The sequence below is a fragment of the Prionailurus viverrinus genome, chromosome C2 (genome assembly GCF_022837055.1).
Source record: "Prionailurus viverrinus isolate Anna chromosome C2, UM_Priviv_1.0, whole genome shotgun sequence".
Classification (NCBI taxonomy): Eukaryota; Metazoa; Chordata; class Mammalia; order Carnivora; family Felidae; genus Prionailurus; species Prionailurus viverrinus.
The window spans coordinates 87,564,357-87,590,937 of NC_062569.1; the positions used below are offsets into that span (position 1 = coordinate 87,564,357).

The following is a 26,581-nucleotide window of genomic DNA, read 5'->3' on the forward strand; positions in this document are numbered from 1 at the left end:
TAGGTAAATGCCCTTTCATGCGAGAGAGTTTTCCTCAGAAACTGTCTTGAATCCCTTCTGTAAGAAGTGGGTATGGATTGTAAACAAACTTCTTTTTTAGGTGTGCCTGTAACAATGATTCCTTGAGCATAGGCTGAATGATACTGAATTTTGAATCACATTGTAAACTGCAAGTCATTATTATTGTGTAGGAACTTACGGTTCATAAAATGTCTTCCAGCCGTGGCCTCATTTCAGCCTCTCAACAACCCTGTAAAATTGGTCACAGGTCACAGATATAGCAGTTGAAGTTCCTAGAACATAACAGACTTAATGCCTAAAAGTTCTCACCTGGGTTCAGGTAAAGTTAGTACTTGAGCTCTTATCTTCTAAATTCAAGTTCACCAGTTGTTATGCACTGAACTGTGTGTCCCCAAAATTCATAGGTTGAAGCCCTCACCCCCCCATGTGACTATATTTGTAGATAGAACCTTTAAGAAGCTAATTAAGGTTAAATGAGGCCATAAAGGTAGGACCCTAATCCAGTAGGACTAGCATCTTTTTTTTTCTAAATGCTTATTTATTTTTGAAAGAGGGAGAGAGACAGAGCGCAAGCAGGGGAGGGACAGAGAGAGGAAGACACAGAATCCGAAACAGGGTCCAGGCTCTGAGCGGTCAGCACAAAGCCTGATGTGGGGCTCAAACCGATGAACCGTGAGATCGTGACCTGAGTCAAAGTCATATGCTCAACCGACTGAGCCACCGAGGTGCCCAGGACTGGCATCTTTTTATAAGAGGAGGATGAGATTCCAAATCTCTCTCTCCACACAAGCACAGAAGAAAAGGCCATGTGAGGACACAGCCAGAAGGTGGCCATCTGCAAGCCAACGAGAGAGGCCTCAATAGAAACCAACCTTGTTGGTACCTTAATATTGGACTTCCAGCCTCCAGAAAATAAATGTCTGTTGTTTGAGCCACTCAATCTGTACTGTTTTGTTATGGCAGCCTGAGCTGATTAATCCACCAGTGTTCTTTTCATTCGTGTTCAGTGCAGTTCAGTAAGTGGTATACACTGAGTGTCCACTGTGTGGCTGGCTCTGCTGTGCACGCAGTGGATCCAAAGATGACCGAGACACGGCCCTTGACCTTGGACCCTGCCTTGTCCTTGAAGAGCTCATGGTCAGGTTAAGGGAACAAACACATCTCCCAGCAATTTAAATGTCATATGGTAAGGGCCATGTTAGAGGTCAACAGGACACGAAAAGAGCTCAGAGGAACAGCAAACCGCCAAGGAGAGGGTCTGTGAGAGATCAAGGAAGGCTTCCATTGTGTCTGAGCTGATTCTTGAAATAGCCCGGCAAAGAGAGGAGAAAGGGATTCCCTAGCAGAGGAAACAGCACACTCCAAGGCATGGGGGGGAGACACAGGATAGAGCGTGTGGAGAACTGCGGAGCCACGGCTGTTTCTCACGCGGAACGAGGAAAGCAGAGGACTCCCCTCCCTCCCACCTCAGGATCTTGGTCAGGAGGTGGTGTCAGATGGTGAGCAGAGTCAGGAGTGGGATAAAGGAGATCTGGATGGGAAAGCCTGATGGGCAGGGAACAAGATGAAGCGGGCAGAAGCATTCTGGGAAGAAGATGGGTACTGACAAGAGAAGAGGTAAGTGGACAGGTCCAGGGAATGAGTTTGAGAACCCCAGGCTCTGGAGCCACAGAGTGGACAAAGCCAGGAAGGGAGTATGTGGGTCCAGGGGCTGCTGTATCCCCTCCACAGTCCCCTGGGCCCCAACTCTGTCCCGTCAGGGAGGAGCCACTGAAGCACCAGATGCCTCCAGGATACAGGAATTCTTCTGTTACCAGGGAGGAGAGGGAAGGGGAAAGGAGAGGAAAACAGGGGAGGGGAGGGGAAAGGGAGAAGAGGGAGTTCTGCATTCATTCTACCATGGGCTCCATAGCCCTCCACCTGGTTGTTGGCTGCCCTCTGTGGGATTCCACAGGACACCTGCATTCCCTTCCTTGTCCCTCCATCCCAGGACTACCTCACCCTCAGAATGGGCTTTCACCCTGGGTTTTTCTCCTCAAATGAAAGCTACATCTGGCTCTTGGCTTGGCTTCCAACCAGGTTTTAGGCAGGAGGGCCTATGTTAATCTGTTCATCAGGACAGTGCTAACATTTTGTTAAGAAGAAAAGTTGTCGGTCCCTTGCTTTGTGAATGCCTTCTTGAATATCATCCTGGAAAGAAGAAGATGTTGCCTTGTTTACGATCCTGCTCAGAGAAAAGTGGGCCCATCTTGGGAATAAGTTGGCTGGCCTTCAGCTTTCTGTTGTAGCAACTGGCACTTTAGGTAGTAACAAGTAACAAGTTTAGCCCATTGCTCTCCTGTTCACCCTTTAGGGCAAGGCCTGGGTTTTATTCACCTTTGTATCTCCAGCCCCTAGCACAGATGGAATAATAAAATGTTTATTGAATTAAATTACACACCTAATCTTCTGTGTTTTTAGTTGGACTGGAGTAGGTAGGGTGAGAGAAATATAGCTGAAGAAATCATAAAAAGGGAGGAAAAGTTGGTGTACTAGGAGTATGATTTCTTTCTTTTTTAAAAAAAAAATAATGTTGGGGCACCTGGGTGGCTCAGTCAGTTAAGCGTCCGACTCCAGCTCAGGACATGATCTCACGGTCTGTGAGTTCGAGCCCCGCGTCAGGCTCTGTGCTGACAGCTCAGAGCCTGGAGCCTGCTTTGGATTCTGTGTCTCCCTCTCTCTCTCTGCCCCTCCCCGGCTCATGCTCTGTCTCTGTCTCAAAAATAAATAAAACATTACAAAATTTCTTTAAACATTAATGTTTATTTATTATTTTGGGAGAGAGAGATTGAGACAGAGCCCAAGCTGGGGAGGAGCAGAGAGAGGGAGACACAGAATCTGAAGCAGGCTTCAGGCTCTGAGTGTCAGCACAGAGCCCGATGTAGGGCTCAAACCCACTAACCGTGAGATCATGACCCAAGCCAAAGTCAGATGCTTAACTTACTAAGCCACTCAGGTGTTCCTAGGGGTATGATTTCTTAAGGCTGGTGAAATAGTAAGGAGAAAAACACTCTCTGCCCCTTAGGAGACATTGAATTTCTGTGCAAGGCTAGTCTGTGGATGCATGACCCCAGCCAAAGATGGGGCTAGTGCTGCTGAATCAAGGGGCAGTTAAAGAGGGCGTGGTTGAGGGCATGCACTGAGCTGCCTTGTGGCCCTTGCACAGACCCCAGTCTGCTGGTCAGTGCCAGGAGGAAGGTTCGGCAACCCTGCCAAATCATGAAAGGTCTTACTTGCAGCAAATGCTGGGGAGATGGTCCTAAGGAACCACTGAAAGATTTCAAGCAGAGCAGTGACAAAGGAAAGCCATTCTGGGGGCACTGTGAAGGGTGGACTGGGAAGGTGAAGTTCAGGGGAGTTTACCGGACTCGGGGAGACCAATCTAGGCTATACTATCAAGAAAACACATTGTAAACCAAAACTTGGAATAGTAAAATTAGTCTCTACTGGAGCTTGCAAAGGTATACTTTTATAGAAATACTCCCTTTGCATCTTATAGAAGGAAGTTCTGGAATTTGTTAATCCAACCAATAGGGAGCCTGGATGGATACTGGGGGAAATTCTTTGCTTAGTTTTTGAAGCTGCTAGAGGCCAAGATACTACAGTCTTCTACAACAGGACCAGAAACTGGTGCTCGTAAGTGGGGAATACACCTTAATGTCTACTCCTTTCTGAATTTTGCACGGAGAATATGGTGTGGGTGAGGCTAGGGAAACTGTGAGTTGGCAGTTATGGAGTAGAGCAGGGCACTGCAAACTTTTTCTGTAAAGGGCCATATGGTTTCTGTTGCAACTGCTCAATTCGATCAATACAGTGCAAAAGCGGCCACACATGTGCAAGCGAGCATAGCTACGTTACAACAGAACTTTACAGATACTGAAATGTTAAATTCACGTGTAGTTTTCACGCGTCACGAAACATTTTTTTGATTTTTTTTTCGATCATTTAAAAATATAAAACCCGTTCACAAGTCTTGCATAATGAAATGAAGGCTGGCCTTGCCCACAGGCCACAGTGAGAATGCCCTTTTTTTAAGAGCCCTGCTGCCCAATAGCCTTATATCCTTGGATCTCTATGAACCTCAGGTTCCGCGTCAATTCCCTAAAATTGTAGCGCGGTTAATAAACGCTGACAAACTTCCAAGCGCTTTGCGATCCCCACAGGCTCCAACAGCCCTGCGCCAAAGTTAGGGTCGCCTTAGCTCAGCCGGTTTCCGCCCAGCAGCTGGTGCGCAGGCGCTGGGGAGGGCCGCCAGACCCGCAGAGAAGGGAGGGCCTCTCTGCTGGGAGCACGCAGCCGCTTTACGTCAGGGCCTAGGGCGGCGCTGTCGCCCTGGCGACGGTTTCGCAGCCCCGCGCCGCCACCAGCCAGGCCTTCATCTCGACACACTGGGCCAAGAAGCCCTAGCTATGACCTCGACGACCGCGGCGTCCTTGTCTATAGGCACGGCCGATGGGTTGCTTGAGACCGAGAAGAACGCAGGGGAGTCCGAGAATACCTATATTTTGCGGCCCGTTTTCCAGCAAAGGCGGGTAACGGACGGGTTGTGGTGGGGGCGACCTGCGAGACTGCTAGGTCAGGCAGGCAGAGCCCGCCTGGAAGCCTCAGCGTCGGTAAAGGGCGCGGGGAGCGGCGAAGTGGGCGGGGCTGGGGGGGCAGGCTGGGGCAGAGAGGCGGGGCTGGAGAGGGAGGGGCGGGGCTGGAGGAGAGGAGGGCTGGAGAGGGCGAGGCGGAGCTGGGACTTAGAAGGTGTTGGGTTGGAGTACCGAGATGAGACGGCAGTGGAGGGAGGGGCTGGGTCTGGAGCCGCAAGGGCCAGCCGGAGAGGGGACGGGGAGGAAAGGCCCGGGGAGGGGACGGGGAGGGAGGGCGGGAAGCTATTTTTCTTGAGCTTTCAGCTGCTACTGGCAGCTGAAGACCCGGTCTCCTGTTGCAGTGTTAGGGCGTCGGAAGCTCCTGAGGCTAGCGCAGTGGGAATGGTTGGCTCTAGTAGACCTGGGACGTGAGCAGAGGAAAGGAGATGGATGGAATAGAGAGAAGAGCAGTAAAGAAGAGCCTTGAGTAGAATGCCATTCAGCCACACGCTTCCTGTGTGCAAACGTGTGCCAGAATACGCTTACTCCTTTGCAGGATACAGGACTTGTATGTATATAAAGCCTTACCCAGATAGTATCCGGATGTTCTAGGCCCACCACCGCGATACTTTCCCAGAGTTGAAGTACACAGTCTAGTGCAGGGGAGAGTCTGCTAGGGCTGTAGACTCTATCACTCGCTTCATTTTCACAAGATGAGAAAATATATATACTTAAAAAAAAAAAAGCCCCTCTTGCTTGCTACGAGGTTGCTGATCAAATGCTTGGCAAATACTGAAAGCCAGGAACTTTGGTTATAATGTGATAAAAAATTTCATGCAGCATTTTTATGGTCGGTCGAATGGACATATAAAACTGTATGTTAAGTTATCTTGGTAAAAGTATCTAAATGCATCGATTGCCATTTGCCTGCATTTCTGTTGTAAAACGGAACAAAAGGAGAACAAGATTAACAAATATATATTGTGTGGGAATAATCCTATGAGATTATTTGTGACTTGTTTCAACAAAACTTTTAACATTTCACTGAGAATGAAAAAGGCTTAAGGAAAAGAACCAGATATGGTATGTTTATTAATAACAGGGAGACCCCTTTTTGAACGGGTCAAGTCCTGGAAAGTTTGTCAGTGATTCTAAAGTTCATCTGTGAGAATAACCAGCAAGAGAGCAAAGAAAATAATGTTTAATAAGGGGCCACCAATACTACCAAATATTATACCACATTATAAGCTCAAAACCTAAAACATTCTGGTCACTTGGACGTAATAGATAAATCAACTGATAGAATATATAGCCCAGAAAATGAACCTACTGCTGTAATCTATGATAAATACAATAAAAATGTTAATGGTATTGTTACGGTGGTGAAATTAGGGGAGATTTTTTTTTTCTGTCTTCATTTATTCAGTAATCCATTACTCCAAAAAGTATTTATTTTCTATGTGTTGGGTGCCGTTCTGAGAAATGGGGATATAACAGTGAACAAAGCAGATAGGAATTTCTGCTCTCATGGAGTTTACGTTCTAGCTGGGTAGAAGGACAACAAACAAACACAGAAGTGAACTGTACAGTGTATGAGATAGTAATCAGTACTGGGAAGTGAGCTATGAAGTGATGTGATAGGAGGGCAATTTGAAGTTTTAGAGAAGGTGACTCTTGAAAAAAAGACTTGAAAGAAGTGAGGAGGTAGCTAGGCATATAGAATGAGACTTGCACTTCAGGCAGAGGTTCACAGCAAGTGCAGAAGCACTGAGGCTGGCATGCCTGGTGTGATCAAAGAACATAGGGAAGGCCAGTGTGGCCAGAGTGGAGAGAACTAGTGGGAAAGGTAGTAAAAAACAAGGTCAGAGTTTGGTAGGGTAGACATATGGGACTGTACAAGTCATAGGTAGGATGCTGCTTTTACTCTGAGTGAGGTGGGAAATATTTGGGGTATCTTTGAATAGAGAAGTGCCATGATCTGACATATATTTTAACAGGACCAATCTAGTTGCTATGTTGAAAACAGGATCTGGGAGCAAACACAGAGACAGAGAGACTTGTTAGGAGCCATTGTAATCTAGGCAGGAGGTAAAGGTAGCTTGGACCAAGCTGGTGGCAGTGGATGGTGAGAGTGATTGAATTTCAGATTATTCTGAATGTAGAACTGCTTCAGATTTGCTTATGATTTAAGCAAGATTTGCTTATGAACCAGGATGTGTTTTGTGAGAGAGAAAGACGGCAAGACTGACATCAAGGTTTTTGGCCTGAACAAATGGAAGAATGGAGTTACCATTGACTGATACAATTCTGGGGAGGGGAGATGGTCAGAAGCTTGATGTCGGGGGCATCTGGGTGGCTCAGTCAGTTGAGTGTCCTCCTTACGCTCAGGTCATGATTTCACAGTTTATGAGTTCAAGCCCCACATTGGGCTCTGTGCTGACAGCTCAGAGCCTGGAACCTGCTTCCGATTCTGTCTCCCCTTCTCTCTCTCTCTCTGCTCCTTCCCCGCTCATGCTCTCTCTCTCTCAGAAATAAACATTAAAGAAATAAAAAGAAACGCTTAATGTTGGATATATTAAATTTGAGTTGTCTGCTAGACATCCAGATGGAATATGTGTTGGAATGTGTGGTCTGAAGTTCAGGGGAAAGGTCCAGGCTGGAAGTATAAATCAGGAATATGACTTGTTTTCTTAATTTGCTTATATCACTTTTTAAATAAAAAATATGAAAATGGAAGATTACATTGTTTTAGTAGCAAAGAGCTGGGGGCAGTTGGACTGTGAAGGTAAATTGGAGTTTTGGAGTTACCAATTAGTTGTTCAAACTGTTTCATTTAGGTTCAGACCCTCTGTGGTTAAAGACTGTATCCATGCCGTGCTTAAGGAGGAACTGGCAAATGCTGAATACTCTCCGGAAGAAATGCCTCAACTCACAAAACGTTTATCAGAAACCGTTAAAGATAAATTAAAAGGTAATTGTGATGATCATTGGAAACGATATGTTCCCTTCAAACATTCAATTTTACCTATTTGTTTCCTTCCCCATCTTTAAACAAGGGTCATACGCTGTGCATTCTTTTAAACACAAATTTCTCTTCAGTGTCTAGTCTTCTCAGTTATTTGGTAATTTTTATGCATGTGGGTTTTTGCAGATAATGGGAGAGCGTAAAGATGTAAAATAAAACATTGTAGGCAAGCACTGTCTGAGAAATTCCAGTATGGGAAAGACCAGAAGTTACAAGGGCTCCTTTCTTCCATCATTCTTGATTGTCTTTTTCACCAACATATCAGTTCCTTAGGCAGGCCTCTTAGGCATTCATACCCTCACTGTCTGACCTCAGCCCATCTCTCCAGCTGAATCATTAACTAGTTGCCCTACTCAGCTCTCCATTCCTGCTAAGCTCTACGTATACAGAGCACACCTTGTGCTTTTTCTCCCTGTTCCTTTGGCCTCTGTCTTTTTTTGTTAATAATGTTATACCATCTGAAAAGTCCATTCTGTCTACCTTTTTAAAAATATAACATTTTTTGGAGGGAAGAAAATGTCTATGTAACAGTTATATTTCATTGTACTAACCTAGACAGTCTAGAAAAATACGCATATGAATTTTTTTTTAATTATATAAAATTCCATTACCCAAAGGTAGCTACTATTTAGTATTTTGGTGTATTTTCTTCTGTTTCTTAATTTTTTTCAGTTTTTAGAAATTAAAAAATATATAAAAGTACAAAGAAGAAAATAGAAATTCTGTGGATTTCTATCACTACTGTTTGTATATTAGCATTTTTATTGCACTTTTAAAAAAAAGTTTTATTTATTTGTTTTTGAGAGAGAGAGGGAGAGTGAGCATGTGTGCATGGGTGGGAGAGGGGCAGAGAGAGAGAGGGAAACAGAGAATCCCAAGCAGGCTCTGCGCTAACAGCACAGAGCTCGATTCAGGGCTTAAACACACGACCATAAGATCATGACCTGAGCCAAAATCAAGAGTCAGATGCTTAACTGACTGAACCACCCAGACACCCCTTCACTTTTTAAAAAAGTTACTTATTTATTCATTTAAGTAATCTCTGTTCCCAACATGGAGCATGAACTCATGACCTCAAAATCAAGAGTTGCATGCTGTACCAACTGAGCTAGCCAGGTGCCCCTTTATTTTCACTTTTTAATAAAAATTGACTGTTAAAATTATTATAAAAAAAGATACATGTCCATTATAAATAAATTTAAATGTATAGAAAAATACATAAAATTAGAAAATCATCCCAAATGCCACCACCACATTAAATATCAATATTTAATGATAATCATTAATATCAGGTGAACATATCACACTCTTTTCTATGTATATATACAGATAAATAAATACTTTAACAACAGTAGGATACCTTAGACTTATTTCACATAGTGGTATAGTATTCATTTTCGCTCTCTCTCTCTCTTTTTGCATTTGTTCTATATTTAAATGAAATGATTGCTCACTATTTAGTCCTTTTATCATGCCATTTCCATTGCTGAGTTCTTTATTTTGGTTCAATTCTTACCTGATGAGATTTTGTTGTAAATTTTTTCAGGAAGGGCTCAGAAATGCTACATTCTCTGGGTTTTTTCATGTCCGAGGCTGTCTGCCTTTTGCCTTTAAACCAAAATAGTTTTGGGTGAATATAATATTTTGAGGTAATAACTTATTTTCTGAGAATCTTGTAGACTTGTTTTTCATTATCTTCTGGCATTGGATATTACCGAAGAGAAATCTAAGGCCACCTGATGTCCTCTGCTTAAAGAATCCCATCCTTAACCTTGATGCTCAGTAGCTTTTTTAGAATATGGCTTGGTAGTGAAAATTTTATAGCTTTCAATCTGCAGATTTTATTTTTCCCATGTCAGGAAAATTTTCTTCTATCTCTGAAAACATTTCCTGTTGCATTTATTAGATTCTCTTCTTTAGGAAAACAAATACTGATATGTTGAATCTTCTTTATCGTCCATATCTATTAGCTTTTCTGTGCCATACTTTCTTGCCTTTCTTTTGATATTTACTTGTGATTATCTTAAGCCAGTTATTCAATTTTCATTTGTGTCTGTTCTGTCCTTTGCCACTTTTAATTTATTAGGCCTGCACTGATACTGTGTGAGGATTCAGTTTGTTTCTTCAGGCTGTGATCTTCCTTTCCATTTTTCTGCTGTTTATAATCTGATTAAGTTCTTATTTTGTTGAATTTATGAGCTAATTTTGTTCTATACTGTGAATCATTTGTGAAGAACACGAGCAGGGGAGGGGCAGAGAGAGACACAGAATTGGGAGCAGGCTCCAGGCTCTGTGCTGTCAACAGAGAGCCTGATGCAGGGCTTGAACCCACGGACTGCGAGGTCATGACCTGAGCTGAAGTTGGACATCTAACCGACTGAGTGAGCCACCCAGGTGCCCCCTTTTTTGTCTTTTAAACAGGGTGTTTCTTTCTTGTTATTCTTTTGTTTGTTTTTGCTGCTGCATCATTGCATATTGCCAGTTGGCTTCTTTCCATTTTACTCTGATGTGGTGTGGTTTTCAGATCTTTTCATTTGCTCTTTTCATAATTGCTTCGACATAATATAGGTGATTTTTTTTTTTACTCTCCCACTATATCTGAGATTATTTTATTTTTCCCTCAGAACTATGATTTAAGGGCTGTATATATAATAGTCTAGCTGCATGGGTATCAGAAAAGGAGGAAGAGAAATGAGTAGAGAAAAGAGGAAGTTCCATGGATCTGTCTGCAGTGTTTTGGGCTCTGTCTCCTAGATTTTGTTAAGTATCCTGAATTAGGGTTCATGTTTCATATGGGAGGAGACCTGTGGTCTTCAGATTGTTTGCCTAATTTACTATATAATCCTGGAGACTTTCATCAGAGTTGGCTCTGTTTCAACTTTGCCCATTTCCTTTCCTTTTTTTCCCCCAACTGTTTCCACTAGTCTTTGGTTAGAAAAGAGTAGGGAGATAAATATGCCCATTCAGTTTTCTTCTTTCCATTGGTGTTAGGGAGAATTTTCAGGATTTTGCTGCTTTAGCAGTATAGTTTTTGGGGAAGCAGCAGAGTTGTGCTAGGCCACACCATTATACTTCAGAATCTTATACTGTTATTTTCTTTTCTCCCTTACTGAACAGCTTACAGTTTTCTAAATATCCCATACTCTAGGGGCGCCTGCGTGGCTCAGTCGGTTAAGCGTCCAACTTTGGCTCAGGTCATGATCTCTCAGTTTGTGAGTTCGAGCACTGAGTCGGGCTCTGTGCTGACAGCTCAGAGCCTGGAGTCTGCTTTGGATTCTGTGTCTCCCTCTCTCTCTGCCTCTCCACCACTCACACTTTGTCTCTCTCTCTCTCAAAAAGAAATAAACATTAAAATAAAATAAATATCCCATAGCTTATGCCTTTGCACATGATATTCCCTCTCCATAAAATGGAGAGACATTGTCTGCCTAGTAAATTCCCACTCGTCTTTCAACACTCAGCTTGTGTATCTCATACTCCAAGAAGCCTTTTCTGGTCATCCCTTCCCCACTGTCCAAACAAAGGAAGGAGCTGCCAGCTCCTGCCAGTGTTCCTAAAAGACATGCCATTCCTGGAATTATTAATACATTGCATTTCTATTTTATTCTTCATGTTTGCCTTGCCAGCTACTGTGAGTTCTTTAAGGCAAGAAGAGTGTCTTATTTATTTCAGTGTTTTGAGGACCTACCAGCACCTGTCTTAGAGTAGGAGAGAAACAAAGGAAGCTGCGATCTATTGAGAAACTAGTATGTATCAATACTGTTGTAGATGCTTTACATATGGTGAAAATTACTAAAGCAAAACCTCACTAGAATGTTGGAGTTGGGAGGCCAGAAGGGGGAGCTCTAACACCATACCGTTCCTTATCAGCCTATACTTTACTACCCTAGCAGGAGAAAGAAAGATTTTCTGCTTGCCTAGCAACAGACCAGCCAGTGAGAGACCATCAAAATTCAGGCAATGAAAAGCCACTACACTTTCAACTCCCAATTTACTCCAATGAACTTTTTGTTTATAACAGCTCTCCCAATGTCCTCCTTTCCTCTACAAAAGAACTGACTTTTTTGTTCTCTGGACTTGCAAATGGTTTTGCTGTAGCTTTCATGTCCTGAATTGTAATTCTGTGCCCTTCACGAATAAACTCATTTTTTTTGCTGGTAAAATAACTGACAGTTTTGTTTTTAAGGTCAGTGTACTATATCTTATCTCATCTCACCTCACAGTGTACCCCCAGGGTAGGTAATAATATTTTTCATTTAACAGATGAGGAAGACTTAAGCCAAGAAGGTAAATAACTTGTCTAAGGTTACACACTTGGTAAGCTGACTTACTCACCAAGTAAAATTTGCCCTCTAGTCTCTCTGACTCCCAACTTATCAACCCACTCAGTCAGTGCTTATAGACTGAATGCCTATATCCATTTCTAGGCAAATACACCATCATATTTATCACTTTTATCACTTTTACTTATGCCTTTATCACTTTTACTTTATCACTTTTACTTATAGATAACCTTCTTATTTTTCTTTCTAGAAATGGGATTTGACCGATATAAAATGGTGGTGCAAGTAGTGATTGGAGAACAAAGAGGTGAAGGAGTATTGTGAGTAGTTGGTTTTTCCTTCTTGTTTTTATTCTTAAATGTTTATTAGGTATTCATCCTCCAACAATTCAGAAAGATTGTGTCTTTGTGAGAGTGAGAGGGAAAGGCAACATTACAAAATGCAGCTGTGAACCAAAAAGATCCGGGTATTGAACAGTGAGGTTGACAAGTCTGGGTGAGCTCTGTGAGGTAACACGTTGTGTCGTATCTATAGGGTTTATGTTTATATGCTCCTAAAGAGAGTATGGGAACATGTATATATGTTTCTTCTAAATTGCTTTTTGCCTGTTTTTTTCCTATCATTCTCCTAAATTAATTTCTTTAACATTGTCTGAGACCTCTTTATTAGCATATCTGGTAACCCTTTCTTACCTCTTATTCTTGGCCTGGGCTTCTATTTCTTTCTTTCTTTTTTTTTTAATGTTTATTTATTTTTGAAAGAGAGAGAGAGGGAGAGAGTGAGCATGAGCAGGGGAGGGGCAGAGAGAGAGGGAGACACAGAATCCAAAGCAGGCTCCAGGCTCTGAGCTGTCAGCACAGAGCCCGATGCGGAGCTCGAACTCACAGACCGTGAGATCATGACCTGAGCCGAAGTTGGATGCTCAACCTACTGAGCCACCCAGGCGCCCCTGAGCTTTTATTTCTTAAAATTCACTCTTTTTCTTTTCTTTTTCTTTTTTTTTTTTTTGGCCCTGATGTCACTTAGCTAACTTGTTTCTCTTCTCTTTTTCTAACTGATTATTGTCTTTCCTTCCCTGGTTCCTTTCTCCCCTACATTGCCAGCTGTGAGCTTTCTTCAAGGCTCACTTCTTGTTCTTGGGCTCTTCTCAATGCTTTTTCAATGAACTCATTCATTGTCATGACCTCAAACTGTCGTTCATGTATTAGTGAGTTCAAAATCTGTATTTCCTCTCTTTTCCTGTGCCCAAGTGTTAATCTCACATTTCCCTTTGCAAACAGTGCTTAGTATAGTATTTTATAAAAAAATTAAAATATTTGTTAAAGGAATTAAAAAAAAAAAAACCTTGTATATATTATGAGTGAGAATTTTTACTATGGAATGTTGGATTTGGAAGGGACTATGGATATTTTCTACTGTCCACTCTCCTTAATTTATAGATGACACTTATGAGGATCACTATATTTTGCCCAAAATTATTTATCTGGCTGGTGTCAGATTAACTAACAGAGCCTAGCTTTTTGACTCGTGGTGCAGTACTCTTCACTGTGGTGCCCTCTACCATTTGGTCAAAAGGCTTCAGGAGAATTTCTCACCTCCAAGACATAAAGAAATACTTTACTAGTTTATCTCGCCAGTTTCAACTTGTTGTACAGTTGTAAATTTCTTCTCCCTTCTTCTCCTTTCGTCAACCTGACATTTTAATTTCTCTTTCACAGTATTACCAAGGTTCTGTTGACTCTGGCTTAAAACCTCGGAGTCCTCTTTTGTCTTGTTTAGCCGTTAGTCTCTCCTACTGTATGCACTGTAATCTGGATGCCAGGGTTACTTGGCAACCCCTTATCAGCATTTCCAGACTCTGATCTCTCTCCTCTGCATTTCATTTTGCATGCTAGAGCAGTCTTTCAGAAGTACACCTCATTTTCTTTCCATGAACTCTTTAGAGTTTATTTTAAACCCTGTCAGGTATAAACTCCTTGAACTGGTTGTGATTGACTTTGTTAAACGTGATAAGGCCAAATTCTAAAGCGTAGCATTCAAGGCCTCCCCCTCCCCTCCTTTTTTAAAACCTTTATCAGGGGCGCCTGGGTGGCGCAGTCGGTTAAGCGTCCGACTTCAGCCAGGTCACGATCTCGCACTCCGTGAGTTCGAGCCCCGCGTCAGGCTCTGGGCTGATGGCTCAGAGCCTGGAGCCTGTTTCCGATTCTGTGTCTCCCTCTCTCTCTGCCCCTCCCCCGTTCATGCTCTGTCTTTCTCTGTCCCAAAAATAAATAAACGTTAAAACCTTTATCATCTAAAATTTCAAACATACGCAGAAGTACAGGGACTAAGGAACTCCCATTTTTCTGTCATTTAGCCCATACAGATACTGTTTTATAAGCCCATACAGATACTGTTTTATTTATCCCTCTGCCTACTCTCCCTGTCCCATCAGATTATTTTGAAGCAAATTCCAGTCATCATACCTTTCATTTGTAAATACAACAATATACGATATCTCTAAAATTTAAAGACCCTTTTTATTTTATTTATTTTTAAAAAATGTTTGTTTATTTTGAGAGAGAGAGAGAGAGAGAGCAGGAGGGGCAGAGAGAGGGGGAGAGAGAGAACCTCAAGCAGTCTCTGCACTGTCAGCACAGAGACCAATGCGGGGCTCAAACCCACGAAGCATGAGATCATGACTTGAGCCAAAATCAAGAGTAGGATGCTTAACCCACTGAGCCACCCAGATGCCCTAAAGACCCTTTTTAACATAATAAAATATCACATCTAAAATATTGCCAGTCCTGAATATTATAAAATATTCAGTTAGTGTTCAAATATCCCCAGTTGTCTCATATATAGTTGGCTCTTGTGCACCATGTGGGGGTTAGTGGTGCCAACCCCTGCACAGTCAAAAATAACTTTTTGTATATGCATATAACTTTGACTCCCCCAGTACTTAACTACTAATAGCCTACTATTGATTGGAAGCCTTAATGATAACGTAAACAGTCGATTAACACATGTTTTATATAGGTATTATATACTATATTCTTATAATAAAGTAAGCTAGAGAAAATAAAATGTTACTAACAAAATTATAAGAGAGAGAAAATACATTTACTGTACTATACTGTACTGTATTTATTGAAAAAACATCTGCACATAAGTGGACCTGTGCATTTCAGCCCAGGTTGTTCAAGGCTCACTGTATACATATATGAATATGTATTTAAGTGTATGTATTTATGTATGTGTATTTTTTTTTTACAATTTGTTCAGATCAGGATTCAGATAAAGTTCACACATTGCATTTAGTTGATACATCTCTCTTTTTTTTTTTAATGTTTATTTTTGAGAGAGAGAGAGAGAGAGAGTGAGCATGAGCAGGGGAGGGCGCGGGCAGGGGGGAGACACAGAATCCAAAGCAGGCTCCGGGCTCTGAGCTGTCAGCACAAAGCCTGACTCAGGTTTTGAACTCATGGACTGCAAGATCATGACCTAAGCCAAAGTCAGAAGCTTAACCAACTGAGCCACTCAGGCGCCCCCAAACCCACCAAATTTGAATAAAGACATCATCCAGTGAATTTGGACACAAAGTTTGCTTTGAATATTTCTTTGGGGGAGAGGACACCACACTTCTACTCAATTAAGAGTAACATTTTTAGTCTTGAGGTCTTTTTTTTTTTTTTTTAAATACATTTATCATGCCATGAATTCATAGGGAATGGGCTCCAGGAGCTCAGGCTCCGATCCATTGGTTCTCACAAAATGTGCATCTCTGGGTGGGGCAGGCTGGCGCTTCAGTTGAACCCAAGTGCTTTCTTCCTTGGCTTCTTTCTTTTCCTGATCATTTTCCTTCACACGGTTCAGGAAGCTGTCTTGACTCTTTGAGCGCTTAATGTGCTCAATATGTACATGAATTCTCTTAGCAAGAATCTTGCCCTTGTTTGTTTACAACAATGCCAATAGCATGGTGGGTAACATTGTAGACTCTTCCAGTTTTGCCACGGTAACATTTGTGCCGCATTCCTTTTTGAAAAGTTCCCATTCCCTTGATGTCCACAATATCACCTTTCTTGTAGATTGGCATGTATGTTGCCAAAGGAACAACTCCATGTTTTCTAAAAGGCCTAGAGAACATATAGCGAGTACCCCTCCTCTTTCCCTTTGTGTTGGTCATTTTGGCGAATTACTAGGTTACTCCCTCTTTTATCTCATTTTCTCTCTTTTTTTTTTTTTTACCTTGCCATTTAATTGTTAAAGAAATTGGTTTGTTTTTTCCTGGAGAGTTACTTCCTTTCTGGCATTTACTAATTGTACCTTATTTATTACTCAGTGTTCTAGCTTGGGCCATTGGCAGCTCTTTCAGTTGACTCCTGTGTCCCTTTGATATACCCTACTATTATTATGGGGTTTCTTGAGCACTTCTTTACTTACTGGCACTGTAAGCTGCTTCATCTTATTCATTCCCTGCACCAACCCTAGAGTTAGCCATTTCTCCAAGGAGCTCTGGTTCATTTTATGGAGAATAGCATTAGAAACCAACATCTGGGTGCTAAGTGTGGCCATTAACTTTTTAAGTATTGCTTCTGCTTTGTTTGCTTTCTGTTGTCCCTTTTGGACTCCAATTACCTGTATATAGAGGGAGATGCTCTTTTTACTGTATTTCACATGTCTTTTATGCTCTTCTCTGAGTTTTTGTGTTTTCAATCTGTACTTAACTTTTGGATATTTTTTTCTTTTTTCTTTTTTGGGAGGGAGAGAGAGAGAGAGAGAGAGGGAGAGAGAGAAAACGCGTGTGTGTGCGTGCATGCATGAGTAAGTGGGGGAGGGGCAGAGAGAGAGAATCCCAAGCAGGCTCTCCACTGTCAGATGAGGGACTAGATCTCACGACTGTAGGATCATGACCTGAACCGAAATCAAGAGTCAGATGTTTAACTGACTGAGGCACCCAGGTGCCCTGCTTTTGGATATTTTTCTGTTGACCTGCCTTTCAGTTAATGTGTTCTCTTTTCAGTTGTATCTAATCTGATATTCAACTCACTGACTGAATTCCTTTTTTTTTTCTTAGTGTTTAATTATTTTGAGAGAGAGTGCAAGCAGGGGAGGGGCAGAGAGAGAGAGGGAGACACAGAATCTGAAGTAGGCTCCAGGCTCTGAGCTGTCAGCACAGAGCCTGATGTGGGGCTTGAACCCACAAACCGTGATGTCATGACTTGAGCTGACCTTGAACAGTTAACTGACTGAGCCACCCAAGTGCCCCTGACTGAATTCTTTTTTTTTTTTTTTAATGTTTATTTTTGAGACAGAGACAGGGTGTGATTGGGGGAGGGGCAGAGAGAGAGGGAGACACAGAATCCGAAGCAAGCTCCAGGCTCTGAGCTATCAGCACAGAGCCCAAAGCGGGGCTCGAACTCACGAACAGCAAGATCATGAGCTGAGCCGAGGTTGGACGCTTAACCGACTGAGCTATCCAGGTGCCTTGCCCCTGACTGAATTCTTAATGTCAGTTATTATATTTTTTAGGTCTAGAATATCCATTTTAATTTTTTTATAGATTCCAATTCTCTAGTGAAATTATTATTATTTTTTTAATACTACACGAGCATTATTTGCACATTCTGTGAAAGAGATTTCTGAATCTGTCGCAAGGGCAGAGGGGCCTTGCTCTCACTCCTATTACTAAAATGTAAATTAATATAATTGCTGATCAAACTTACACACTGTTGGAAAATAATTTTTAGCCCCTATTTTAGTTATTGTGGTCATCAGCAGGGAAGAAACCTTTTCCTAAGACACTCAGCTGCGAAGGGCAGGCAGTGTTGGAACCCCCCTCCGTGATACTGCACCACTCTGGAAAATATGCCTTCAGGCTCCTTCCCGTCACTCAAGGCAGCAGCAAATCCTTCCTGTCACCACACTGTCAGTGCAGAGCCTGACACAGGGCTTGACATGGGGCTTGACCCCATGAACTGTGAGATCCTGACCTGGGTCAAAATCAAGAGTCAGATACTTAACCAACTGAGTGCCTCAACTGTCCAACTCTTGCTTTTGGCTCAGGTCATGATCTCCCGGTCATGAGATCAAGCTCTGCATTGGGCTCCGTGCTGGGTGTGGAGCCTGCTTAAGAGTCAGACTCTCTGCCTCCCCCCACCTTCAAAACTAAATAAGTAAACATTAAAAAAAATGTCTTTTGTTCATAGGTAACTAGATCTGCAAGTGCTTTCCTGGTGAACTACATCTGGCACTGAATTAAATTGACAACGAATGCTGGTACTTTAAGCTGCATTCCTGGGAGGCAGCTGCAATTTGATTCATCTCGAGTGTCCTCATGTTCCTCTTTGCAGTTCAGTGCATTTCACAAATGCCCTGGTCACAGCTCTGACTGCCAGCCAGTAGCACCATGCATTCCAGCACCTCTCTGGTAGTGGTCAGTGAGGCCAATGAAATTATTTTTTTTTACCCAGTTCTTCATCCTTCTTCTCTCCTCCCTTTTTACATTTTGGTCATAGCAGTTATTTTAAAGTCACTGTCTGCTTACTCCAGTATCTGGATCATGTGTGATTCTGTTTCCGTTGATTTTTTTTTTTCTTGGTAATCCTTCATGTGGCTGTGTTAGCATGCCTAGTTTAAATCCTGGACATTGTGTCAAAAAATTATAGAACCTCCAGATAATATTATTTTCTTCCAGAGAGGGTTTACTCTTTTCCTTTTTCATTCAGATAGACTATGGACTGCTTACCTTAATCCAGCCAGGTACTAACCAGAGTTGAGGTTGGGTTGCATTTTTGATGAGGCTCTCTCTGCCTTTAGTTCACCCTTCTTTCTTGAAGAAGCCGTCCAGATGGGACCCCACCCCCATCAGGTACTGACTTCTTTACTTGTCTCCTCAGCATAAAACTATTCTTTACTTCAAAAGTTTTTGCCTTAGTGTACTAGCTTCCTATTGCTCCTGTAAAATATTATCACAGGTGCCTGGTTGACTGAGTTGGAAGAGTGTGCGACTCTTGATCTCGGAGTTGTGAGTTCGAGCCCCATGTTGGGTGTAGAGATTACTAAAATAAATAAATAAATAAACCAACAAACTGAAAAAAAATTACCACAAACCCAGTGGCTTAAAAATATTATTTTATAGTTCTGGGGATCATAAATCCAAAACGGGTTTCATTCAGTGAAAATTCAGGTATTGGAAAGACTGCATTCCTTCTGGAAGCTCTAGGGGAGAATCCCTTCTTTTGCCTGTTCCCTCTTCTAGAGATTGCCTGCATTCTTTAGCTTGTAAACCCTTCCTCCATCTTCAAAGCCAGCAGCATAGCATCTTCAAATATTTCTCTGACTCTGACCCTCCCACCTCCTCCTTTCTAAGGACTTGTGTGATTACGTTGAACCCACCTGTAAATCCAGGATAATCTCCCCATCTCAGGATCCTTAATAATATATCTATAAGAGTTTTTTCCTCGTATAGTGTAGCTATTCACAGGTTTGGGGCATTAGGACATAGATACATTTGGTGAGAGGGCGTTATTTTGCCTACCACACATGGCTTTCAGTTTCAAAATTCAGCACCTGTCTTGAGGGGAAAACCTACCATGTGACAGGCTCAGTTCTACTCTCTCCTTTTTCACAGTAATCTTGGTTCCTCAAGTTCCAGTTTTATCTTCTTAGCTGCCAACAGTCCTGCTGGTTTCTTTTTCCTTCAGTAATTGGTTCTCTAGCTGGGAAAAGCCTGGTTTCTTAGCTTTTAGTCCTGTGCCTGGACTTGGCAAATGCCCCAGGGAGAATTCTGATGCAGGATATCCGCTTACCTCCTAGCAGTTCACCTCTCTCTGGAATTTTGGCTTCCCTGGTCTTAACTTGCTTCAGCTGCATTCTGATTCACTTAATCCAGCCTCACTAACTGATCTTGGGGGGAACATAGGCCTCTACAAACTGTTCCATCATACTTCTTTTCAGTCCTATTGACACAAATACTTACACTTAAATATAGCTATGTATGTATGTATGTATGTATGTATGTATGTATGTATGTATGTATGTATAGCTCCGGGTTTGGGTGTGACCCTGAAGTCCCAGGTTTGTCTTATACATTTCTAGCCCAGGCCCTAGCATTGGCCATTTCTCTGAGAAGTCCCTAGTTCCTTTTATTGGCAAATGATATATAGACCAAATTTTGAAAGCAAGGATTGTGTGTTTTTGCATCTTTTTATCATTTGTACCTAGCACTTTGCTTCATATGTAATAGACCCTCAATAAATGTTTGTTAAGTAAATGTTTATATTCCTGCCTTCTTTGGGGCTACTTAGCTTAAGTACCACATCCTTCATTAACTCTTTTTTGACTTTTTCTCCTATCTAAATTCTCTAAATGTCTGTGGCACTTCTACAAATTTAGTACAAATGTGAAAATTAGGCTTGGACTAAACAGACTTTACAATACTTTTGAATCCTAATAACCGATAAATTAGCATCGACCATACATTATCTTATTCTTTTTATGTGTGTTAATTTTTTTCACCTAATTAAATTGGGAGTTATTTGAGGATTGACACAGATTTTTCTCTTTTTGGGCAGATGGTAGCTGCTAAATAGATACTTGTTGGTGATGAATTAAGTAGGTTAATTTTATTTCACATTGTTACTGTTGCAGTTTGGAAAGAGATGGAACTTTTTTTCACTTAAGAATGTGTGAGGGGCACTTGGGTGGCTCATTCAGTTAGGTGTCTGACTCTTGATTTCGGCTCAGGCCACGATCTCAAGGTTGGTGGAACTGAGCCCTGCATTGGGCTCCACACTGACAGCATGGAGCCTGCTTGGGATTCTCTGTCTTCTCTCTCTGCCCCACCCGCTGCTTGTGCAGGTGCTCATTCTCTCTCAAAATAAATAAATAAACATTAAAAAAAAAATAATGTGTGGAATACTAGGATGGGAGACTCTTCTATGCAAAACTTTAAAAAAGCACTTTCAAAAATGAACCAATATTAATATGGTACATGTGTTATCTTTCTCTATAACTTGAAGCTGAACTGCCTAGGTTGAAAGCCAGACTTTGTCATTTACTATTTGTTTGACCTTGGGCAAGTTTACTTAATTTCTCTAATATTCAGTTTCCATATTTACTAAATTAGTGTAATACCAGTACCTACTTCACAGGATTAAATGAGTTAATACATGTAAAGCACTTGGACTAGTGGCAGGCACAAAGTAAGTGCTCAATAAATGGTAATGATGACTCATATATATACAGTTAATAAAAATGTAAAACATTTATAATTAGTTTTTTCACTTTACATTGTGAATGTATTTTAATTTTTGTAAAGTTTGTAAACATCTTTGTAAAAGATCTTTGTAAAATGTCTCTTTAATGGCAGCTGGTAGCATAGAATTTCATTACCATGAAATACCATAATTTCATCGACCACTTACTACTGTGCATTTAAGTTGTTTGCATTATTTATTTATTTTTCAAAATTTTATTTATTTTTTAACTAATCTCTACATGTAACATGGGGCTCGAACCCCCAACCCCAACAGCAATAGTCATATGCTCTACTGACTGAGTCAGCCAGGCAGCCCATAGTTGTTTCCATTTTTAAAAAAATGTTTATTTTGAGAGAGAGAGAGAGTGCATGAACGCAGGAGAGGAGCAGAGGGAGAGAGAATCCCAATCAGACTCCATGCTCAGTGCAGAGCCTGACGTGGGGCTTGATTTCATGAACTGTGAGATCATGACCTGAGCCGAAATCAAGAGTTGGACGCTTAACTACTGAGCTACCCAGGCACCCCTGTTTCCATTTTTTTAATTGGCTTTTATTTTGCCTAACATTCTTTCTTACTCAAGATTTGGGTAGAGGAGAATGGCCAATTTGAGAATTCAGAGGTAGCATAGCAATTCTGTAGAGACAATACTGGGTGTAGAAGTAGTTAGAAGATTGAGTTCTAGTTCAGAGTTTGTCGTCTTCTGGAACTCTACAAAATGATCAGGTTGGATTAAATAATCTATTGGGTCCTTTCTAGACCTACTTTTAAATATTATTTTGCAGGATTGAGCTCATTTCAGTCATAATTCTTAGGTATTAATTTCGTCTTAAAGTTCCACAAAAATATCTTGGCTGAAGTAATCTATAACAGAGCTTCCCACCCAGAACACCAAGGACTTAAAAGTATTGACCCCTTAAGCTTTCAGGCAGCCAGAGTCTGAGGCTGTGAGAGCCCATGGGCTGTCGCCTCCAGTGACATCTATGATTCCTGTCCCTCTTGGTTTATCCAGTATGTTCTGCTGTATACAAATAGGATTTTCTGTGTGCCAACCTGTGACAGGGTTTGGAAACACTGATCTACAAGAATGTATCAAGGAAAACTTTTGCTCATGGCAAATATATGCAAGTCAGATCCTTCTTATATTGTTTATAATTCTTCATTCTCTGACTTTTCAGCATGGCTGCTCGCTGTTTCTGGGATGCTGACACTGACAACTATATTCATGATGTTTTCATGAATGTAAGTCCATTTGGAAGCCTTTCTGTCCTTTCCAAGGACATGTGGATATTCCAAATCCAATTAATATTATTAAGATATGAGGACACTTCAGTTTTAGATGTTTGTCTTAAACTCCTGGATGAGATGATTTTACTGTTCCTTTACTATGTTACTAAAGCAGGAGAAACCTAATGTGCTGCTAATAGACCAGGAGATTTGTAGCTGTGCTGATGACATAACTCTTCACAAGTGTGATTTTGAGAATATCAGATTGTTTATTCAGTGCTAACAGACATATAGCACTTGGCTAACTACAAAGAAGAGGTGCTAGGGATAAAATGATGAATAAGACAGGCATGGTTTCTGCTTGTAGAGAGCTTATAAACCAGTGGGAGGTCAGATAATACATTAACAAATAATTAATTTAAAACTTTAGTTTTCAGTTATTACTTAATAAAGATGACCAGGATCTGCTTTTAGAGTGCAAGATTGGTGGGATAGATGTCTACGAATCATTTTTAAAAATAAACAAAAATAATTTTTCGGAGCCTGGTTTAGGGTGCTGACTTAGTCTGCTATATCTTTAGTCCAGTTTGTTAGGTCAAGTGTATATTTAGGTCTCATTTTCAGAGCTTATTTTGTTTATTTGGGGGGAGATCCCAGGAAGCACTGATAGAGGGTGAGGACATGAGACAGGAGAGAGAAAAGTACATGTTATTGCGCCTATAATTGCTGTGGATAACTGGACTGGGTCTCAGGAGAACTCTGGGCGGCGCTGTAGAACAGTGGCCAAAGTGGGATCCGCAGACCAGTGCTAGTCCTTGTCCTGTTTCCAGGTCCTTCATGAAACAAGTACATAAATAGAGTGTAAGAGTTTAGAAAGTCTTACAGAAATTTGACAAAGCAATTTATATTGATTAAATCTAATAATAAAATGTTTAGGCTGTATTTTGTATGTTTCTTTTTTCATTTCATTTTCGTGCTTATTAATTTTTATTGTATTTTACAAAAGCATCAGTCCATAAGGGCCCAAAAAATTAAAGCAAAAACAAATTTCTCACCACAGATAGCACTGTTGTAGAACACAGTTCATAGTTATTCTACCCAAGGAGGCAGAGCACTGAGCTAACCAAAGAATTTTGCTTTGGTTAGTCATCAGATACTTGAGTTTAGATTGTTTTTCTGCCAGTAGTACCAGGCTGGAGGAGAGATTTGTTGGTCAGGAGTTGCTGAGGCAGGTGGATCTCCTGTAATCATTACCTAAAAGCTGTTTTAACAAGTTTAACTGGGATTTGGAAAACATTTTGTGATTCCAAGTTAAAGATGGATAAATGAATTTTATCAGTTAAGAATAGACACCCAGAAACCATTTGCCCTTATCCAGAATTTATGACAAGGTGCTGTTATTTTTATCTGTGATGTTATAATATAGTTATGCATTTACTCCAAGAAACTCAAGGTATTTCATACACTGTTATTTCTGTGATAAATCAGGGAAAATGGGAATACTTATAAATACGAATTACATAAAGTTTATTAGTTTGCATTTTACTTCTACCTTCAAAAAATCTAATTCTTTACCCATCCTACCCTTTGAGCAAGCAATTTTGTAGTTACCCTGAGGCAAGCAAGTTTATGGCTCTAATCTGGAAACCCTTTATTGAAGAGGAAAAAACCTTCATGATTGAAAATTGGCAAAGATCTGAGATGATGTTAATTTCAGTTGCCTATGCTACCTTAGCCCTTAATTAGTACTAATGTTCTGGATTTGTGTGTTTTCTGTTTTGCTTGCTTTTTAGGACAGTTTATTCTGTGTTGTAGCGGCATTCGGCTGTTTCTACTATTGAATCTTTGAAAAGTTGGATAAAGATAATGACCATGAAGAAATATGAACTTTTTTATACTGTTAAATATCTCAACAAAATAAAGATAATTTGTCAGTTTGGCAACTGAGTCTGAGTTTTAGGCCTTATATTTTCATGTTTTGATTTTTGTTGTAATATGTTCTCACTGTATTTGCAAAGTGGGGAGAATCCATATTTCAGTTGTTCAAACATTGTACCAAATTGTAAATATTTGGGTATATTTTCTACCAGTGTTTTTTATATTTGCAGGATTAAAAAAATCATATATTCAATTTTGATTGAATTTTTCACTTCTAGTGTCATGTGCAGGGTTCATGTCATTTTATTTGCATTGTTGTGATTTTGATAAGCATAATTTAATAGCTGCACTTAGTCTGTTAGGTTATACATTGGTTATTTTTGCCATTTCCTTTGTAAGGGACTGATTATAAGTTTTTACTATTATAAATAACATTGAAATGAATTTATTTGTGCATCAAGTTTTTTTCATACATTTTGAATTATTGTCTTTATCTCTCATCCAGTATTTTTGCTTAGCTATTGCGACTCTACACCTTACACAGCTTATTAGGTTAAACACACATTGATTTTTTTCCAGGGTTTGCTCACAGTGTCAGCGACATTGTCCAAGTTCTGTATGAAATTAGCCCTTCTTTTTTTTTTTTTTTTTAATTTTTTTTTCAACGTTTTTTATTTATTTTTGGGACAGAGAGAGACAGAGCATGAACGGGGGAGGGGCAGAGAGAGAGGGAGACACAGAATCCGAAACAGGCTCCGAGCTATCAGCCCAGAGCCCGACGCGGGGCTCGAACTCACAGACCGAGATCGTGACCTGGCTGAAGTCGGACGCTTAACCGACTGCGCCACCCAGGCGCCCCAAAAATTAGCCCTTCTTAAAGACTCTGAGATTATTGTTACTACCCACACTCCCACTGTCTTTGTGGTGATGTTCCGCTTGTAATTACTTAAAAATTTTTTTTTAAGTTTTTATTTTTGAGAGACAGAGTGTGAGTGGGGGAGGGGTAGAGGGAGAGAGAGGGAGACACAGAATCTGAAGCAGGCTCCAGGCTCTGAGCTGTCAGCGCAGAGCCTCACATGGGGCTCAAACCCACGAACTGTGAGATCATGACCTGAGCTGAAGTTGGACGCTTAACCGACTGAGCCACCCAGGCGCCCCTACTTTTTTTTTTTTTTTAAATGTTATTTTTGAGAGAGACTGTGAGTGCGGGAGGGGCAGAGAGAGAGGGAGACAGAGAATCCAAAGCGGCTCCGTGCTGACAGTTTACAGCCCCATCCCAGACTCAACTCAGGAGCTGGAGGATCAAGACCTGATGGTTGGACGCTCAACGGACTAAACCACCCAGGCGCCCCCTTCCTTGTAGTTCCTGATGTCTTTTCCAGCTAGCAGTCAGTCCTTATTTGGCGGCGCACCTTAGTCTGTAGGCCATGTTCAAATAACTCATTGAAATTCAAAAGGGAAAGGGTTACAGTAAATCCTCTTTCTCCCTGGAGGCTCCTCAGCAGAGGCATAAGTATCTACCCACTTCTCAGCCACTTTCAAGTCAAGCATGTAGACAAAAAATAATAAATACATCAAAAAGTTCTTTTACATTCTTCTCTCATGACATTGGGTAGATGCTTGCCTTACATCTGTGGAATCAAAAGGAACCCCTCCAAAGGTTCATTCTAGCAAAGGAAAACGTTTTTCTTCACCAGATACCCTCCTACATGTGATTTCCTACCAGTTGGCCTCCCTTGAATCCGCTCCTGCTCAACTAGCCCTCGGTTGATTCCTACTGATCATTTTTCCGTGAGCCAACCTGGGTCAGAAATAACAGGAGGAAAACCAGCTTTGGGACCAGCTACAGGTTACTACAGGACTTGATTGCCGGACATGAATTCTCCCTACAAGACCGAGTAGGGCAAAGGTGGTGCCGTGTTGGAGCAGTCGCCCAGGGGTCTCCGGTGGAAGGCGTCACGGCCATCTGCCCTGCACCAGACGCTGGAGACAGAGCACACAGGTCCTCCCCGGAGGAACCTGGCCCGGAGCGGGGCGAAAGGTAAGCCGCCGGCTTAACGCATCTTGACTGACTGCCAGGGAGCAGGCGCGACAGTTCGCAGTCGTATCTCCTCGCGAGGAGGCGTCTTTACCGCAAACTGCAGTTCCGCATGGAACCTGACCCGTAGTCACTTCGTCTCTAGCGTCTGGAGTTTTCTGCTCAGCCACTCCACCCCAAGGGCCTCCGTGGAGGCGGAACTACTGTGTCAGGGGTCGTGGTTTTCAGGGAAGTGTCGCGGTCGGATTGACAAGAGG

General features: G+C 41.5%; 1 protein-coding gene and 1 pseudogene across 2 annotated transcripts; one reads left to right on the top strand and one right to left on the bottom strand.

The window, feature by feature from the left end:
• Positions 1 to 4,312: 4,312 nt before the first annotated feature.
• On the top strand, positions 4,313 to 24,355 carry DYNLT2B (dynein light chain Tctex-type 2B). 2 transcript variants are annotated; one of them, XM_047875086.1, is made up of 5 exons: positions 4,313 to 4,588; positions 7,472 to 7,605; positions 12,193 to 12,262; positions 22,360 to 22,423; positions 24,202 to 24,355. In XM_047875086.1, exons 1-5 carry the CDS (start codon positions 4,470 to 4,472, stop codon positions 24,247 to 24,249), a joined length of 435 nt encoding a protein of 144 aa, XP_047731042.1. In that variant the 5' UTR covers positions 4,313 to 4,469; the 3' UTR covers positions 24,250 to 24,355. The 2 variants fall into 2 exon arrangements, with proteins under 2 accessions (XP_047731042.1, XP_047731043.1); XM_047875087.1 differs by having other exon boundaries at positions 4,456 to 4,592.
• On the bottom strand, positions 15,630 to 23,478 carry LOC125174950 (60S ribosomal protein L21-like; annotated as a pseudogene).
• Positions 24,356 to 26,581: the final 2,226 nt, after the last annotated feature.

What these genes read in the sequence shown, in the direction of transcription:
- DYNLT2B (XM_047875086.1), top strand. Translation starts at nt 4,470, where the DNA reads ATGACCTCGACGACCGCGGCGTCCTTGTCTATAGGCACGGCCGATGGG. An exon ending in CAAAGAGGTGAAGGAGTATT is followed by an intron (nt 12,263 to 22,359) that starts GTGAGTAGTTGG and finishes CTGACTTTTCAG; the next exon opens with CATGGCTGCTCGCTGTTTCT. An exon ending in TTCATGATGTTTTCATGAAT is followed by an intron (nt 22,424 to 24,201) that starts GTAAGTCCATTT and finishes CTTGCTTTTTAG; the next exon opens with GACAGTTTATTCTGTGTTGT.